General features: G+C 57.8%; 5 protein-coding genes across 5 annotated transcripts in view; 1 reads left to right on the plus strand and 4 right to left on the minus strand.

The window, feature by feature from the left end:
* Positions 1-1,143, minus strand: part of GGTG_11589 (RNA binding protein) — a 2,560-nt gene extending 1,417 nt beyond the window's left edge. Inside the window, exon 1 of the mRNA XM_009229480.1 lies at positions 6-1,143. Coding sequence (XP_009227744.1) covers positions 6-1,006 — 1,001 coding nt within the window. The 5' untranslated portion in view covers positions 1,007-1,143. The remainder of the gene's footprint in view (positions 1-5) is intronic.
* A 740-nt stretch (positions 1,144-1,883) lies between these two features.
* On the plus strand, positions 1,884-2,381 carry GGTG_11590 (hypothetical protein; the record flags this gene model as incomplete). The annotated part of the gene is made up of 1 exon (XM_009229481.1): positions 1,884-2,381. The coding sequence occupies one exon, from the start codon at positions 1,884-1,886 to the stop codon at positions 2,379-2,381; it is 498 nt and encodes a 165-aa protein (XP_009227745.1).
* Positions 2,382-2,950: 569 nt separating this feature from the next.
* GGTG_11591 (hypothetical protein) lies at positions 2,951-7,488 on the minus strand. The gene is made up of 3 exons (XM_009229482.1): positions 7,395-7,488; positions 3,400-7,321; positions 2,951-3,227 (listed from the first exon to the last, which is right to left on the minus strand). The coding sequence occupies exons 2-3, from the start codon at positions 7,232-7,234 to the stop codon at positions 3,133-3,135; spliced, it is 3,930 nt and encodes a 1,309-aa protein (XP_009227746.1). The 5' UTR covers positions 7,235-7,321; positions 7,395-7,488; the 3' UTR covers positions 2,951-3,132.
* A 68-nt stretch (positions 7,489-7,556) lies between these two features.
* GGTG_11592 (hypothetical protein) lies at positions 7,557-9,710 on the minus strand. Its single transcript, XM_009229483.1, has 4 exons — positions 9,056-9,710; positions 8,926-8,971; positions 8,741-8,846; positions 7,557-8,643 (listed from the first exon to the last, which is right to left on the minus strand). The coding sequence occupies exons 1-4, from the start codon at positions 9,535-9,537 to the stop codon at positions 8,462-8,464; spliced, it is 816 nt and encodes a 271-aa protein (XP_009227747.1). The 5' UTR covers positions 9,538-9,710; the 3' UTR covers positions 7,557-8,461.
* A 234-nt stretch (positions 9,711-9,944) lies between these two features.
* GGTG_11593 (hypothetical protein) lies at positions 9,945-12,581 on the minus strand. Its single transcript, XM_009229484.1, has 8 exons — positions 12,378-12,581; positions 12,039-12,070; positions 11,906-11,932; positions 11,656-11,735; positions 11,515-11,537; positions 11,398-11,426; positions 11,078-11,335; positions 9,945-11,013 (listed from the first exon to the last, which is right to left on the minus strand). The coding sequence occupies exons 1-8, from the start codon at positions 12,398-12,400 to the stop codon at positions 10,841-10,843; spliced, it is 645 nt and encodes a 214-aa protein (XP_009227748.1). The 5' UTR covers positions 12,401-12,581; the 3' UTR covers positions 9,945-10,840.
* Between the last annotated feature and the right edge of the window lie 1,597 nt (positions 12,582-14,178).

The following is a 14,178-nucleotide window of genomic DNA, read 5'->3' on the forward strand; positions in this document are numbered from 1 at the left end:
CTCACGTCAGCTCAACATTGATCCTCCGCGCCGGCGAGACGCCGTCGTCAAACTCGGAGTGGTGCATCTTGGCCAGGCACGTCTTGATGGCGCTGTAGTTGTCGAACTCGACAAAGGCGATGCCGCGCGACCTTGCCGGGTCGTCGCGCTGCGTCAGCAGCCGCACCGACGACGGCCGCAGCGTCGCAAAGTGCGCCCGCACCGCCTCGGCCGTCGCCGTGAAGGGGAGGTTGCCGACGAAGACGATGAAGCGCACCTTCTTGCCCGCCGCCGCTCCGGCTTCGTCGCCCTCGCCGCCATCTGCCTCGGCTTCTGCGGCGGCGGCGGCGGCCTTCTTGGCCTTCTTGCGCTCCTTCTTCGAGGTCGGGGCGGAGGCGCCGTTGGCGGCGGCGGCGGTCTCGGTTGCGCCCTCGTCGTCCTCGGCCTCCTCCCCTTGCTGCTGCTGCTCCTCCTTCTTCTGCTTCTTCTTCTTCTTGTCCTTCTTCGCCTTCTTGTCCGCCGCCTCGCCGGCAGCCTCCTTGACCTCCTCATCCTCCTGAGCCTCCTTGCTCTTCTTTTTCTTCTTTTTCTTCTCCTCCTTGCCGGCGGCAGGGGCCTCCCCGTTTATAGCCTCGGCGGCGGCGGCAGCATCATCCTCCTTGGCCCGGATGGGTATGTCCTTCTTTTTCCTCTTCTTGGCCGGCTCCTCCTCCTCGCCTTCGGCGGCGGCGGGGACAGCAGTCTCCTCCGTCTCCTCCGTCTCGTCGGCCTGGGCGGCGCGCTTTTTGCTCTTGTCCTTCTTCTTCTTCTTTCCCTCTCCGTCGCCGTTCTGCTCGGCGGCCGTCGCCTCCTTCCCGGCCTCGGCAGCCGCGCGCTCCTGCCGCTTCTTCTCCTTCTTCGCCTTCTTCTCCAACTTCGCGTCGGCGGCGGCGGCGGCGGTCGCAGGGTCCTCGTCCTCGTCGCGCCGGCGCTTCTTGGACACGAGGTCCGCACCCTCAGACGCCTTGGGCTCTGCCTTGCGCTTCATTGTTTGGGTGGCTTTCGTTAGATGCGAGGTTCGGCGACTGCTCAGTTCGTTCCTGTCTTTTTTTTTCACTTGTCCTTTGCACTCTGCTATAGTTTCCCATTTAGGTAACCCAATTGCGCCTGGTCCCTGATTTTTTCTTGACTTCTTTTTTTTTCTGCCGGGCGGAGTCGCTCATTGATGGTGGGGTGCCCCCGCCGCCCTGATGCAGGGGCTGCGCGTTACTCCTTGCCCCGACTCCGTCATCAGGTACCTACGGTTAGTATCTATCTAGGTACTGAGGTATTGATATGAACACTCCATTGGTAACACGAGAATCTCGGGGGAAAGTGAGCTTACTACCTGGCTCCTTCATCATTCCGTACGGCAATACAAAATCACAGGCGTGGTTCGCCCCTGAATTTAAGAGCCAATATCTTATTTGTTTTGGCTACAGGACCCTGGCCCTCTTCGTTCCCCTATCTCTGTTTACAGTCAATGTGCGAAACCGACTCCCCAGCAAAAATGAAAACGAAACCTCTAGATAAGTAAACAGCCAAACCGTTAAGAGCTGCCCTAAGAGAATCTGTGAAACAAGCAACAAAAAAGAAAACTCGTTCTCCATAACAGGGAATATTCTATACCGTTGGGAGTAGTTTGAATCGTTGATAACTCCACCGTAAATCATGTCTTCACCTCTGATCTGAAGACTAACCAAGAGACACACCGCCGTCCGTCTTGCAGGGTTTCTTCCTTCAACGGCGAGGAATGGGGCCGAGTGTGTAGCAAGAGCCCTTCATGATAGACGGCCGTGAGAAGGAAGCATGTATGGGTTCCTGGGGGAAAAAAAAGAGAAGACAGTGTCGCGAGGCCCCTATGCTAGGAAATTTCTCAGTTGCGTATGGCGACTAGCGCAGCCAGTGGTGCGACCAAGGCTACCATCGGCGGGAGGTGCCTGCCTCCAGCTCCCGTGAACTGCGCCGGGATCGTTGTCGTCGGTGTTGCTGTCGCTGTCGTCGGCGTCGGTGTCAGCGCCGTCACCGTGGTTGGCATCCCGGGCGGCGTGACCGTGCTTGATACCCTCGGCGGTGTCACTGTGCTGGAAGGCCTGGGCGGCGTCACTGTCTCATTCAATGGTGGGAACATCGAAGTCAGGATCGTGGGCCTAGTTATCGTTCCCGGTGGGCTTCCAGTGCTATTCGTTAGAGTCATCGTCGAATGCGTCGTTGTCATTGGGGGTATTGTCTGGCTGAACGTGCTGTTCGACGCCGTGCTAGTGATTGTGGGAGGGCCTTGTCCCGAAGGAGGCACTGGTGGTATGGACCCGGTGAACGAGAGACTTGTCGTCATTGGTGGTGTCGTGATCGAAGCAGTAGCCCCACCCGTGATTGGTGCTTGACCGCCGCCTTCTCCTCCCGATGGGGTCGAAGAGGCCTCGGGGACACTTGGTGACACTGGGGGTGACGAATGAATGGTTGTAGCACCCGTGGCTGGGGCTTGGCCTTCGCCTTCGCCTCCAGGAGGCGATGAAGAGACGCTTGTCGGAACAGGTGGTCCCGGCAGTGACGGGGTCAGGGTGACGGCGCCCGTGGCAGGGGCTTGGCCTCCAATCTCTCCGCCTGGCGTCGTGGAAGAGCCTCTAGAACCACCAGGGACGCTTGGAGACAGAGGAGGTGATGTGGTCAAGGTGGTGGCGCCAGTGACCGGAGCTTGGCCCCCGGCCTCTCCACCAGGTGACGTAGGTGTGCTTGGGGCACTGGGAGGGACAGAAATCGATGGACTCAAGGTGGCGGTGCCGGGCACAGGAGCTTGACCTCCAGCCTCTCCGGGAGTCGTCGAAGTGGCAGGCGTGTCGGGACAGTTAGGGCCACCAGGACAGCCGGTGATGTCAGGACAACCGGGACCTCCAGGACAATCAGGGCCAGTCGGGTGTCCGGGGCCACTAGGGTTCCCGCGAGGAGGCGTCGAGGTTCTAGAAGTATCGGGACAACCAGGGCCGCCAGGACAGCCAGTGATATCAGGGCATCCTGGACCCCCGGGGCAGTCGGGGCCTGTTGGATGGCTAGGGCCACTTGGGTTTCCTCCGCCGGGCGGAGTGGTGACAGGGAGGCCGGGAGTTCCTGGACCAGATGGGATAGAGTGGCTGGTTGTCATTGCGCCGGGAACGGGTGCTTGCCCACCACCCTCTCCACCGCTGCTAGGTGCCGTGGTCCCCGGGATACCAGGCGCGCTCGGACTACTCGGGCTGAGGGGGGTACCAGGAGTGACCGGCGTGTTAGAAGTGCCAGGAGGGTTCAATGACGAAGGAGTCGAGGTAATGGCCCCAGTGACGGGAGCTTGGCCTCCAATCTCTCCACCGCCGGGTGTTGTGGCAGGCACACCGGGAGTGCTGGGACTTCCAGGAGCGCCGGGCTCACCAGGAGTATCTGGAGATGAAGGGGTTGATGTTCCGGCACCAGTGACGGGTGCTACACCTCCGGCTTCTCCACCGTTGGGCGTCGTGACGATTGGTATAGCAGGAACACCTGGGGTGCTTGGGGTGTTGGGACTACCAGGAGTATCGGGGCTACCAGGAGCGCCTGGGGACGAAGGGGTCGTTGTTCTGCCCCCGGTGATGGGCGCCACACCTCCTATCTCGCCACCGCCAGGCCCAGAGCTGGGCGTCAGTGGCGTAGTCACTCTCGTAGTTAGTGTAGTGACTGGCGGAATAGTGCTCGGGTTTCCAGGAGGACTGCCACTTGGAGGTGTGCCTTCGTGCGGTGGCTGTGGCTGGGGCGTCGTCACCGGGGCCGGCGGTGGTGTCGAATCAGAGGGCTGGTCAGGCGATGCAGGAGGGCTGCCAGGTGGCGGGCCTGCAGGCGCAACAGGTTGTCCGGGTGTGGTGCTTGACGATCGCGAGTTACCAGGCGGGATACCTCCGGGGGGACTTGCACCCGGAGGGCTGCTGACAGGCTGTGTGCTGATACTGCGAGTCAAGCTGTGAGGCCAAGGCAGCTGACCTGAGAGCGTGAGGGCCCCTCCAGGCGGTGCTGGTGGCATGCTTCCTGGTGACCCTGGGTTTGGTGGCGAAACAGTCACAGGGGGAGGCGGCGTTCCCTGGGAGCTGGCTGGGACTGGCCCGACAGGCGGCGATGAACCACCATCATTGGGCGGGGGCCAGGTGCTACGGGAGCTCACAGACCCTGGGGGCCTACTCCCAATGCTGGGGAATCCGGGAGGCGGCAGTGTGGGTGGGACTGAGCTGATGATGCCGCTGACAGGGGAGGCGTTGGGGCTGCTCCCATCACCAATTGGCGGAGTTCCGTGAGTAACCGGCGTTGGTGGTATCGAGTTGATTATCGACGTGACCGTTGGAGCCAGCGGGTTGGCAGGAGGTGAGCCACCTACGTTCGGCAGACCAGGAGTGCCCGGTGCATTTGGTGTCACAGGAGGAACTGGCACGGAGGGTGACCCAGGCGTTCCTGGTAGGTTTGGCACACCAGGGCTGACGGGTATATTCGGAGCCCCAGGAGTGGATGGAACAGCCGGCCAACCTGGAGTGACTGGAAGACTTGGCACCACAGGACTGAAAGGGACATCTGGCGTCCCAGGACTGATTGGGATGGTGGGCCAGCCTGGAGTCCCTGGCAGATTTGGTGTCCCAGGATTGAGCGGAGTGCTTGGGAAACCAGGTGGCCTGGGGACAATAACTGAGGGTGAGGTCACAACAACCGTCGTGGTGGGCCTTGGCGGGCTGAGAATACTGTTGAGGGGCGGAAAGGCCGGGATTGTGACCGTAGAGACCGACGTCGTTGTCACAAAGACGGTGGAACCTGTGGGCTGAAAAGGGCCCCATGGGGTACCAGGGGGACCGTTGGGGCCTGGAGGCATACCAATCGAAGGAGACGAGTGGGGGGTATCGCCGCCATATGCACTCAGTAGACCGGGAGGGAGACTGGGCCCATTTCCGAAATCATAGCCTTTCGAAGTTCGCCCCGTGAGCGGCTGACCCGACTTGCTTCGGTGAACATCTCTGGAGTATGAGCCTTGAGGGTTTGGTGCTCCCCCGGTGACTGGCGAGACAGGATTGCCCACTCCGGGGTTGTTGCTTGGAATTCCGTTTGGCCTGGAGCCGTCGAAGCCGCTATATGAAGACGAAGGAATTGTGGCTCCCGAGAGACCATCACCGTACGGGGATGGAAACTCGGGTCCTGGGCCCTGAGCAGGGGAATTCACAGGAGTGGTCGGAAAGGAGCCCATCACCGTGACCGTGGAGGTCCTAGCGGCGGCAGGTCTCGGGTTAGCGAGGACAGTGACAGTTGATGCCGAACGACCGCCACCAGAACCACCAGGACTTGCATTCCCACTACCGGAGCCATCGCCGCTAGAGCAGCCCCGACCCCCAGAGGAGGGGTTACTGCAGTCATCTCCGTTGCTGGGGCCGTTGGGAACGATGGGGGGAAAGGAGGCAATCTGCGGAGGAGACGCAACGACCGGGGGAGGAGCGTTGGGCCGAGCAGATACGCCCGTTGGGGGAGCTGCCAAGACAGTGACTGTTGACATCGACCGCGCTCCCTCGTCACAATCTTCGCCATTTGCTGCGCCTGGTCCAAAACCAGAGCCCGGGGCTGCTAGCACGGTGACGGTAGAAGCTGGTGCAGCCTGGACAGGAGCCGCAGGCCGGCCGCCACCACTTCCGAGACCGTTTCCTGGAGATGTGGGAGCTGCGATTACGGTGACCGTAGAGACAGAGAAGGCCGGGCGTCCACCGGCACGAGGGTCTTGAGGAGCAGCTCCAGAACCGCCATTGCCACTGCCACTGTCTGGGAGACTGGGCGACGGCCTCGGTGGAGCCGCAAATACGGTGACTGTAGACACCGGTGCAGCTGGGCGACCACCGCCGGGGGGTCCAAGAGGGTTGGGTCCAAGGCCGTTGCTACCGCTTCCTGGAAAGCCTGGCTGAGCACCTGGGGGAGCCGCTAGGACTGTGACTGTAGAGACAGGCGGAGCTTGGCCGCCAAAGGCAGGGCCTTGTGGACGACCACCGAAGCCGCCGCCAGCCGGGAAGCTTGGCATCTTGCTTGGGGATGCTGCAACGACGGTGACAGTCGATGTGACAGGAGCTGAGCCACCAAAGCCAGGCCCCGGGATGAGTGGCCCAAGGCCGTCACCAGACCCGGGCCAGCCATTACCCGGAAGGCCAGGTGGGAGACGAGGCGGAGAGGCGAGGACTGTAACTGTAGAGACTGGTACAGCGGGCCGCGGCGCCTGCGGTGCCCCTCCGTTCCGCCCCTGACCGTTTGTAGCTGAATCATCATCACAGTCGTCTGGGTTGAGTGCCGCCGGCGCGGGAGAGGGGGCTGCAAGGATGGTGACTGTTTGAATAAATGGTGATACTCCTTGACCATTAGCATTACCGATGCCGTTGCCGTTGCCATTGCCATTGCCGTTGTTGTTGCCGTTGCCGTTGGTGTTGCCGTTGGTGTTGCCGTTGGTGTTGCCGGAAAGTTCATCGTCACAGTCGTCTGGATTCGACACAGGCACCGCCGGCGCTAGAGAAGGAGCTGCAAGAACTGTAACTGTTTGGACAGACGGCGATCTCCCCTGGCCGCTACCGATGCCGTTGCTATTGCCATTGCCGTTGTTGTTGCCGTTACCATTGCTGCTGCCAGAAGTGCCATCATCACAGTCCTCTGCTCCAGAAGCAGCCCCTCCATTGGACCCTGTGGCCCAAGATGGTGCTGATGGCGCTGATGGCGCTGCAAAGACTGTGACGGTCTGGACCAGAGGGGCCAGCGGCATACCATTTCCGTTGTTGTTTCCGTTCCCGCTGCCCGAAAGATCATCACAATCATCTGCTCCTGGCGTGAGTCCTGGTAGATTGGGTCCCGTGGCAACAGCAGGCTGTGTTGAGGTTGATGGAACCGCAAAGACAGTGACAGTCTGGGCAGGGAGATTCTGCCCTTGGCCGTTTCCAATGTCATCATCGCAATCTTCGCCATTGGGGCTGGAAGCAGAGCCAGGTGAGACTCCAGGCGCCCAGGGTCCAGGAACCCAGGGCCCCGCGACAGCAGGCGTAGGGGCAGCCAGTAGCGTGACGGTCTTGACAGAAGCTCCCAAGCCAGCACCGTTGGAGCCGTAGCGTTGAGCGTGATTTCCTGGCCAGAAGCGGGATCCACTGAACCTGGAGGGTGTATCTGGGAAGACGCCTTTGCCAAGTGCGTGGGGGCTCTCGGTGACGTGATCCTGCTGGGAAGACGACGTGGGATGCATGAGGTCGTGGCATTCAAGGTACGCTTGCTGGGCAGCAGCAGTGTACTGGTCGGATGGACAGTTGTCGAACAGGCAGTCGAATAGTTTCTAGAAAAATCAAAAGAAGTCAGTGGCATGCTGGAGAGGGGACGCCCTAGGGTAACTGAGAGCATGGACCGACCTCGTTGTAGTGTGGGTTGCTGCAGAGGCAGGAAAGGTCTGGGCAGCCGGTCTCGGCCACGCTCCGCTCCAAGCAATCCGAAGCGCAGTCTAGGAGAATATCTGTCAGTCTGGTATGCCAGTGAAGCTAGGGGACAGCAGAAGAAGACGGATTAGAACACTTGCCTTGGGCAGAAGACATGGACGAGCCGAGGGCGTGGACCCGGAGGGGGGAGCAGAGCAGAGCTAAGCTCCAAAACATGGTGGAATTCATCATGGCGATCAAGCTGGCGCCCTGCTGGAAGGGGCGGGACCCGAGTGCCTTGGAATGAAGTCGATGGAGATGAATGGCAGCGACAAGGAGCGAGTAGAGGGTCGACTGCAAAACTGCTGCAGGCAAAGGATGATCTCCTAAATAGGGGCCAAACGAATGTCACTAGCAAGAAACTTGGCAAAGATCCAAAAATGACCAGAGCGTCCAAAAAGAGCGTCTGTCCTTCGATGATGCTGTTGTTTACTAGAGGTTGGAGGACGGTTGTTGGAGGGAGAGAAGATGGGAGAGGATCCAGAAGAGCTGGCGGAGCTTTTTGATCCAGAGAGAACACGCCTGAGCCATCCTGCCGTGCTGTCCTTTGGCAAGAGCATGTCTGGAGGAAGGAGCTGCTCATCCCCGCCGTTGTGCAGAAAAGCGGCTGTCCAAGGAAGCCATGACTGTCGACGAGATTTCGGGAAGTCGCATCCACTCGAATCTCGTGTTCCATGACGCTCAGCCAAATGGCGGCCACGCGCTGCGAGAAGCTACGATGGCCGGAGCAAATGAATGAGGACGAGCACCTAGGCTTTTATCATTCTCTCAATGAAAGGAGAGGCTCGAAAGCCGTGGACAGAAATCAGACACCTAAATTGTCCCTTCCTGTCCCAGGAGCTTCCAAGCATCAGGGTATCATTCTTGTAGAGAAAATCGTGGCCAGTTTCTTATTTGCCTTCTTCTTCCTTCTTTCGCTTCTCCCCCCTTCCCGATGCGGATGACGTGTGCAGTCTCGCTGCTTGGCAGAACCGAGTATGCGCGCAGGTGGTTCTTGCCCTTACCTAGTAAAAGAGCAGATGCAGGGGGTTTACGTCATCCACGTACCGCTCCTTGAACTCGGGCCTGGCGAGCCAACGGGCAAGAGGCAAGGCCGTTTCTCGCATGTCCATGACGCCTCGCTTTTTCTGGTCGATGTGGGACGCATCAACCACGATCCGCTTGAGGTTTTTGACAGAAAGCGCACCTGCGTGTAGATAGGTTGGCCCGGTCAGCGGTGGAGGGATATGCGGAGGAAAGCTTGCGGGCCGCCGCCGGCCAAGCATGGGCAAGAGGCATCCTACCGTTATCAAGCAGGTCCATGAGTCGAACGGGGGTTCCGACCGCAACTCCTGTGTGATTCTTTTGCAGGAAGGAGACAGCCTCCTCCATCTTGATGTGTTTTGCAAACTAACGGCGGGCCCCCGAGTCAGTGGAATCTCGAGATGCGGAGGCAAGGTCTCCGGCAGAAGGAGGATTGGTAACTCACAAGCTTGGCAACCGTGTTACCCTTCTTCTGGTACTTTCTCAAGGCTCTGCGGCGGCGTGTCAGCGAACAGATCCATCACCAGGATGGAGTGGGCAGTCGTGGGATCCAAATCTCCAACGAGGCCACATACCTTGTCAAGTCGGCCGCCCTGAGCCCGGCGCCGGCGACGACGATGGTGTGCGGCGCGCCCTTGTCCTTTGGGGCAGCACCCAGCTCGGCGACGCCCCCGGAGGCGAACGCCTCGAGGAAGGCGGGCAGGTTCTCCAGGGACCGGGGACCTTTGTCGAAGGACGACGAGTCCCGGATGGCGCCGGCGGGCACGTGCAGGTCGGCCAGCTCGACGGAACTGAGGTCGGCGCCGAAGCGGCTTACCTGCTGGGCCAGGTGGTCCGAGAGCAGCTGGCCGTCCATGCTGGCCAGGGCCAGGTTCAGCCCAGCGTCCAGGTCCAGGCTGTCCTCGTCCTCACCCGTCCGCCGGGTCTTCTTGCGCCTCTTTTTCTTGTCTCTGCCCAGGGGGGCGGTCCGCGGAGCGCCTGCGTCGCCGTCGTCGGCGATTGCGTCGGCCTTGCGCTTTTTGGGCTTGGCTATTGAGCTTTTCACGGCTGCAGACATGGTGGCACGCGGGCAGCTGGGACGTGTTGATGGGCGCAGCCAAACAGTTTGTCTGATGAGCTTTCTCTTGGTACTCAATATTCCCCCTGATCTACTGGGAAGTTGGGGACTGAATTATACTTCTCATTCACACACGTGTTTGTCATGTAGGAGACGTGATTTTTTTTTCTTTTTCATTTGGGCGTCTGATTGCCCCATTGTAATTGGTCAAACTTGGGCGGGGGCGCCCAGAATGAGGCACTGTGCGACTCGCACTCGCCATACCAGGGGCCTGATGGGCGAAACCGACTGCCTACCACCTACGCCCTACAAAAAAGATGGCAGTCTTACAAGTCCCAGAGACTAGCTTTCCTCTTCTTATTTTTCTCCCCTTTATTATTCATATTTTGTTCTTGTTTTTGTTCCTGTTTTTGTACGTATTCCTCTTCGTATTTTTAAAAGGAATGGCCGTCTACTCATCGTGGAGGATAATTTCTTCTTTTCTTCCCTTTCTTTCTACTCTTTTTTTTATCCTTTTTATATCACCTTCACTACTCTGGAGCCACTCTGTCAACGCTGACAATCTCAGCTGTAACGTGGTGGGCATGGCAGACTAAAACTTGAGAAGAAGAGCAGTATGCGAATGAGATACCAGCTGCCGTTTTCGCTTTTGTAAGCGAGCTTTTTATTGCGTGCCAGTAAACACCAACCTGAGCAGCGGCGGGAGTCCATATGAGATGCATCTCGGCCACACTGCAAATAATCGCCAGCCTTGCCAAACGCCAAAAGAGCTCGCCTGGAACATAAAAAAAAATAGGGCTAAAGCCCATCCTCCAAGCAGCATTCCTGCTTCAAGAACAGGAAACCGGAAGCTAGATGGCGAAACAGGATCAGGATGAGCCTGTCTTTTGGGGCCGGCTTCCCGGCTTCTTTGTTTTCCCTCCCGGCCCATCAAGCTGAGGATAGGACGCAAAAAGCCAGTGCTGAGAGTTCTCCAATGGATATAAAACATACTTGGAAAGAGATGAAAGGAGGCAAAGGAGCAAAAGCAGGCAGTCTATATGCTCGCGCCACATGGGGCATTCCAAGCCCATGTTTCTTCTTCTTTTTGCGTGTTTTTTTTTTTTGCTGCTAAACCGAGAGGCAAATGGGACCAGAAAGGAGACCGCGTAAAACAAAATAGCAAAACACCAAAAAAAAAAAAAAAAAAAATTGCACGTGCTGGGTATGCCGCCATATGGAAATGAACAGTTCCCCTTGTGGGTGACTCGGGAAGTTGGCGCGGACGAGAGAGACGCCGGGGGTATCGAGCTGTCGTCATTGATCATAATATAGTGCACTTGTTGTGCTTTTTGCTCCTGCTCTTCTTTTGAGGCTTGGTCGAGAGGGCACCGCCGTCGTTTCTATACTCGTCGTCGCCGTAATAGGGACTGCTCTGCGTGCTGTCTCGACGTAGCATCTGGCGGCAGAGGTCGATAAACACCTCGTCGACGTTTGCTATCGAGGAAGGCCTGGGTGAGCAAGTGTTCTCTGCGTGGACCAGGGCACATGGTTTCCTTACTCCTTGTCCTTGCACTAGCCTCATAGTATGGAGCATGCCAGCGCTGTGAGATCGAAAAGGCTTTGGTGCGGGCCACAGTCCGCTGGTCCTCGAGGTCAGCCTTGTTGCCGCAGATGACTATTGGTGCGTTGTCGTCCTCTTTGATCCTAATGATCTCCTCTCGCAGCTGCGCTAGTTCGGATAGCGATGACATTGACGTGATGCTGAAGACGAGTAGGAATCCTTGGCCCGTCTTCATGTAGAGATCACGCATGGCAACTACGTGGTCGGTCAGCGGAATGTTCTGGCTGTTGTAACGGGTCAACGTCGTGCACACGTACCAAACTGTTCTGTTCCTGCAGTGTCGAGTCTGCGTTGAGAGGGTTAGTAAAAACAGACGGAATTTGCGGCACGGCCCGTGCAAGGTGCATGGCCTGTGTGATCATGCTGCGGCTTACATCTCCAACACCACTTGCCGTCCCTACAAGCATATAGTTGTATGTTAGCTTATGTAATCAGGCAGTCAACTAAGCCTGCATCTTAGGAGGCAGGCAGCAGGACGGCGGGACAGGGGAAGGCCTGGACTGGAGGCAGCTTACATCGACAGAGACTTGTGTCCTGTATGAGTCCTCTATGGTGGGATCATAGCTTTCGATCCATTCATTGTGGACGAATTGTGCTGGCGAGGGCAAAGACACATTAGCTCCGGTGCATCAGGGGATCAAGGGTTGGTCGACGACGCGCAGGCAGGAGAGGGCACGTGACGCAGCATGTTTGGTTTCCCGACATGGATCACAACAGGCAGAGGCATAAGACGGGCGAGATAATGCAGCGGAATGGGCGGCATACCAGTCAAACAGCTTTTCCCCACACCACCTAGAGCAGCGGAGAACGGCGAATGGGTCAGCATGATGCGATGCGAGTCGTGCCGCTTCAAACAGATTTGTTTCAGCGAGAGTGGAAGGCGTGGAAGCGAACCCACCGGCGCCCAGGACGACTATGTGAAACTCGCGCCTATTTTCAAAACACGGTTAGCAGACAAGATAGACAACAAACAAGATGGAGGTTGGTTGGCGGGGCGAGGGGAGGGAGGAACAGAGTGTGACGATGGTAGCAGCAGTGGTGCTGGTGTTGTGATGGTGACGGCGGTGATGGGCCAGGAGGCCGACGAGATGCCGGCTGGGCTGCGGTGGGAGGGTGGACGGGATAGGTGGGACAGATGGGAAGGGCCGGCACGGTGGCGACGGCAATCAAGATGGGGTGCATCGGGGATTGGTGACGGGCATGGGAAACGGGCAGGAAAGAATGGGCAAAAGCTTACGCAGGCATGTATCGTGAAGGCATGGCGCTTGGCTGGCGAAGCGCGCATGCATGCCCGCCCGGGAAGACGGACGGGAGCACAAGGCGTTTAATTAAGTTAAAATAATAATAATAATAATAACAATAATAATAGTAATAATAGAAAAAAAGTCACAACGTCCTCGCTGGCAGCAGGAAAGAGAGATAAATATAAAAAAAAAAAAAACGGCCGCGCTTCGGAGGGTTCGGCTGAGGAGTTTCGGTTCGCGTGCGTGACAGAAACCCAAAAAAGAAGGTTTGTAGGTCTACGTCTGCGAGGGAGATTCGAAGGACGGGTGTTGCCCAACAGTGGAAAGTCCCAGACGGGCAGGACAAGAGTGGCGACCCGACACGGCAGCGCTGATTTGCACAGGGTTCTCGTTTGTACGAGCAGGGAGATCAGGATCTCGTCTGGGTTGTCCCGTTCCAGCAATGGTGGAGGACGAGGTGGTGGTGGATCGTTGATGCGCCAGGCGGGAAGACCGATCCGGACCTTGTCGCGACGTCGGGCATGCAGCAGGCGGAGCGCAGGGGAATGCTGTGTACCGGGCAGGGACAACAGAAGACGTGGCGAGGCAACCAAAATAGAACGAAAACGGCTGAAATATAAAATGTGAGAGCTCGTTGGTGAGTGGTGGTTGCAGGAGCTGGGGGTGTTTTTTTTTTTTTGAATAAGAAAATAGCAACCACTCGTTTAGCGATGTCCAGGCACCAATTGCAATGCGGAGCCTCGGGGAACAGAAAAAGAGGGACTAACAAGGAGTGAGATGGTACAAGGGGCAGAGAAAAAGAAGAAACAAAAAAAAAGAACACACACGAGTAACAACAAGGGAGTGTATTCCCACTCGACTTTGGGAGTGAATGGCTTTAGCTTGGTGGAAGTGGATGACGGTGTTTATTTGAATCACCACCAACCAGACAGGGCAAGCAGCCCAAAAAAAGACGTTGGTCGGAACCAAGGGCGTTTTTCTCTCTCCCGTCATTTTTCTTTGCCTGGCCTGCTGGCCCGCCTGCGTCCGCTTCTTGGGCCCCTCTAGCTTGGGCCGCGCTGCTGGCAGGGGCAGGGGTGGCCCGCCCATCCTCTTTCCGTTCTAGGGCGAAGGAAGAAAAAAAAAAAAAAAAAAGCGGCACCCCCCCGTTATTGTCACCCCTGTTGAAGAAGGCGGCGGTTCCCCTTGGGAGGCGGGGTGGCTGAAAGGCGGGGGTTACAGGCAAAATTGGCTCGAGCCAGTGAGGAGGATGGTGCACACGACGGTGGGTTTTGTGTTGGTTGTGTTTGGTACTGTGTGCTGTGACAGGGGGTGGTCGGAATGAATGGCACTTGCACAAAAAAAAAAACAAGGCTCTGGCCGCCGGCAACGAGAAGCCGACGACGCAGTAAGACGGACAAGCAAAGTAAGCACCGCTCGCTACTGCAACTACCACCACCATCACCACCACCGCCGCCGCAATGGCACGATGGGGATAATATGACGGAAACGAAATAAACTTGACAAAAAAGGAGAGTGGTGTTGAGTCGAGACCGAGATAAGGACGAATGGGGGTGGGCCCCTGTACAGTGTGGGATGGGTGGCTCAGATTGAGGCGCGCAAGGCAAGAGCAGAGCCCGAGAGCCTGGAACCCGAACACACAAAAAACGAACAAGGTCGAAACGAGATGGCCCAAAATGGCAATAGCGCTGGAGATCTTGTAGCAAGGGCCGGGAAGTGAGGCGGGCTAGCCCAGGCGGTGCACGCCCTCTCCGGCCCAAGTTTGGGGGACAAGAATGAGCGAGTGCTTGTCCC

The sequence above is a fragment of the Gaeumannomyces tritici genome, assembly GCF_000145635.1.
Source record: "Gaeumannomyces tritici R3-111a-1 unplaced genomic scaffold supercont2.7, whole genome shotgun sequence".
NCBI classification, from domain to species: domain Eukaryota; kingdom Fungi; phylum Ascomycota; class Sordariomycetes; order Magnaporthales; family Magnaporthaceae; genus Gaeumannomyces; species Gaeumannomyces tritici.

What these genes read in the sequence shown, in the direction of transcription:
- GGTG_11591 (XM_009229482.1), bottom strand. Translation starts at nt 7,234, where the DNA reads ATGCATCCCACGTCGTCTTCCCAGCAGGATCACGTCACCGAGAGCCCC. An exon ending in TTCATCTCCAGATACTCCTG is followed by an intron (nt 3,228 to 3,399) that starts GTGAGCCCGGCG and finishes TACCCCCCTCAG; the next exon opens with CCCGAGTAGTCCGAGCGCGC.
- GGTG_11592 (XM_009229483.1), bottom strand. Translation starts at nt 9,537, where the DNA reads ATGTCTGCAGCCGTGAAAAGCTCAATAGCCAAGCCCAAAAAGCGCAAG. An exon ending in AGGGCGGCCGACTTGACAAG is followed by an intron (nt 8,972 to 9,055) that starts GTATGTGGCCTC and finishes ACGCCGCCGCAG; the next exon opens with AGCCTTGAGAAAGTACCAGA. An exon ending in GTAACACGGTTGCCAAGCTT is followed by an intron (nt 8,847 to 8,925) that starts GTGAGTTACCAA and finishes GCCCGCCGTTAG; the next exon opens with TTTGCAAAACACATCAAGAT.
- GGTG_11593 (XM_009229484.1), bottom strand. Translation starts at nt 12,400, where the DNA reads ATGCCTTCACGATACATGCCTGC. An exon ending in CATAGTCGTCCTGGGCGCCG is followed by an intron (nt 11,933 to 12,038) that starts GTGGGTTCGCTT and finishes CCGCTGCTCTAG; the next exon opens with GTGGTGTGGGGAAAAGCTGT. An exon ending in CGGCAAGTGGTGTTGGAGAT is followed by an intron (nt 11,427 to 11,514) that starts GTAAGCCGCAGC and finishes CTCTCAACGCAG; the next exon opens with ACTCGACACTGCAGGAACAG.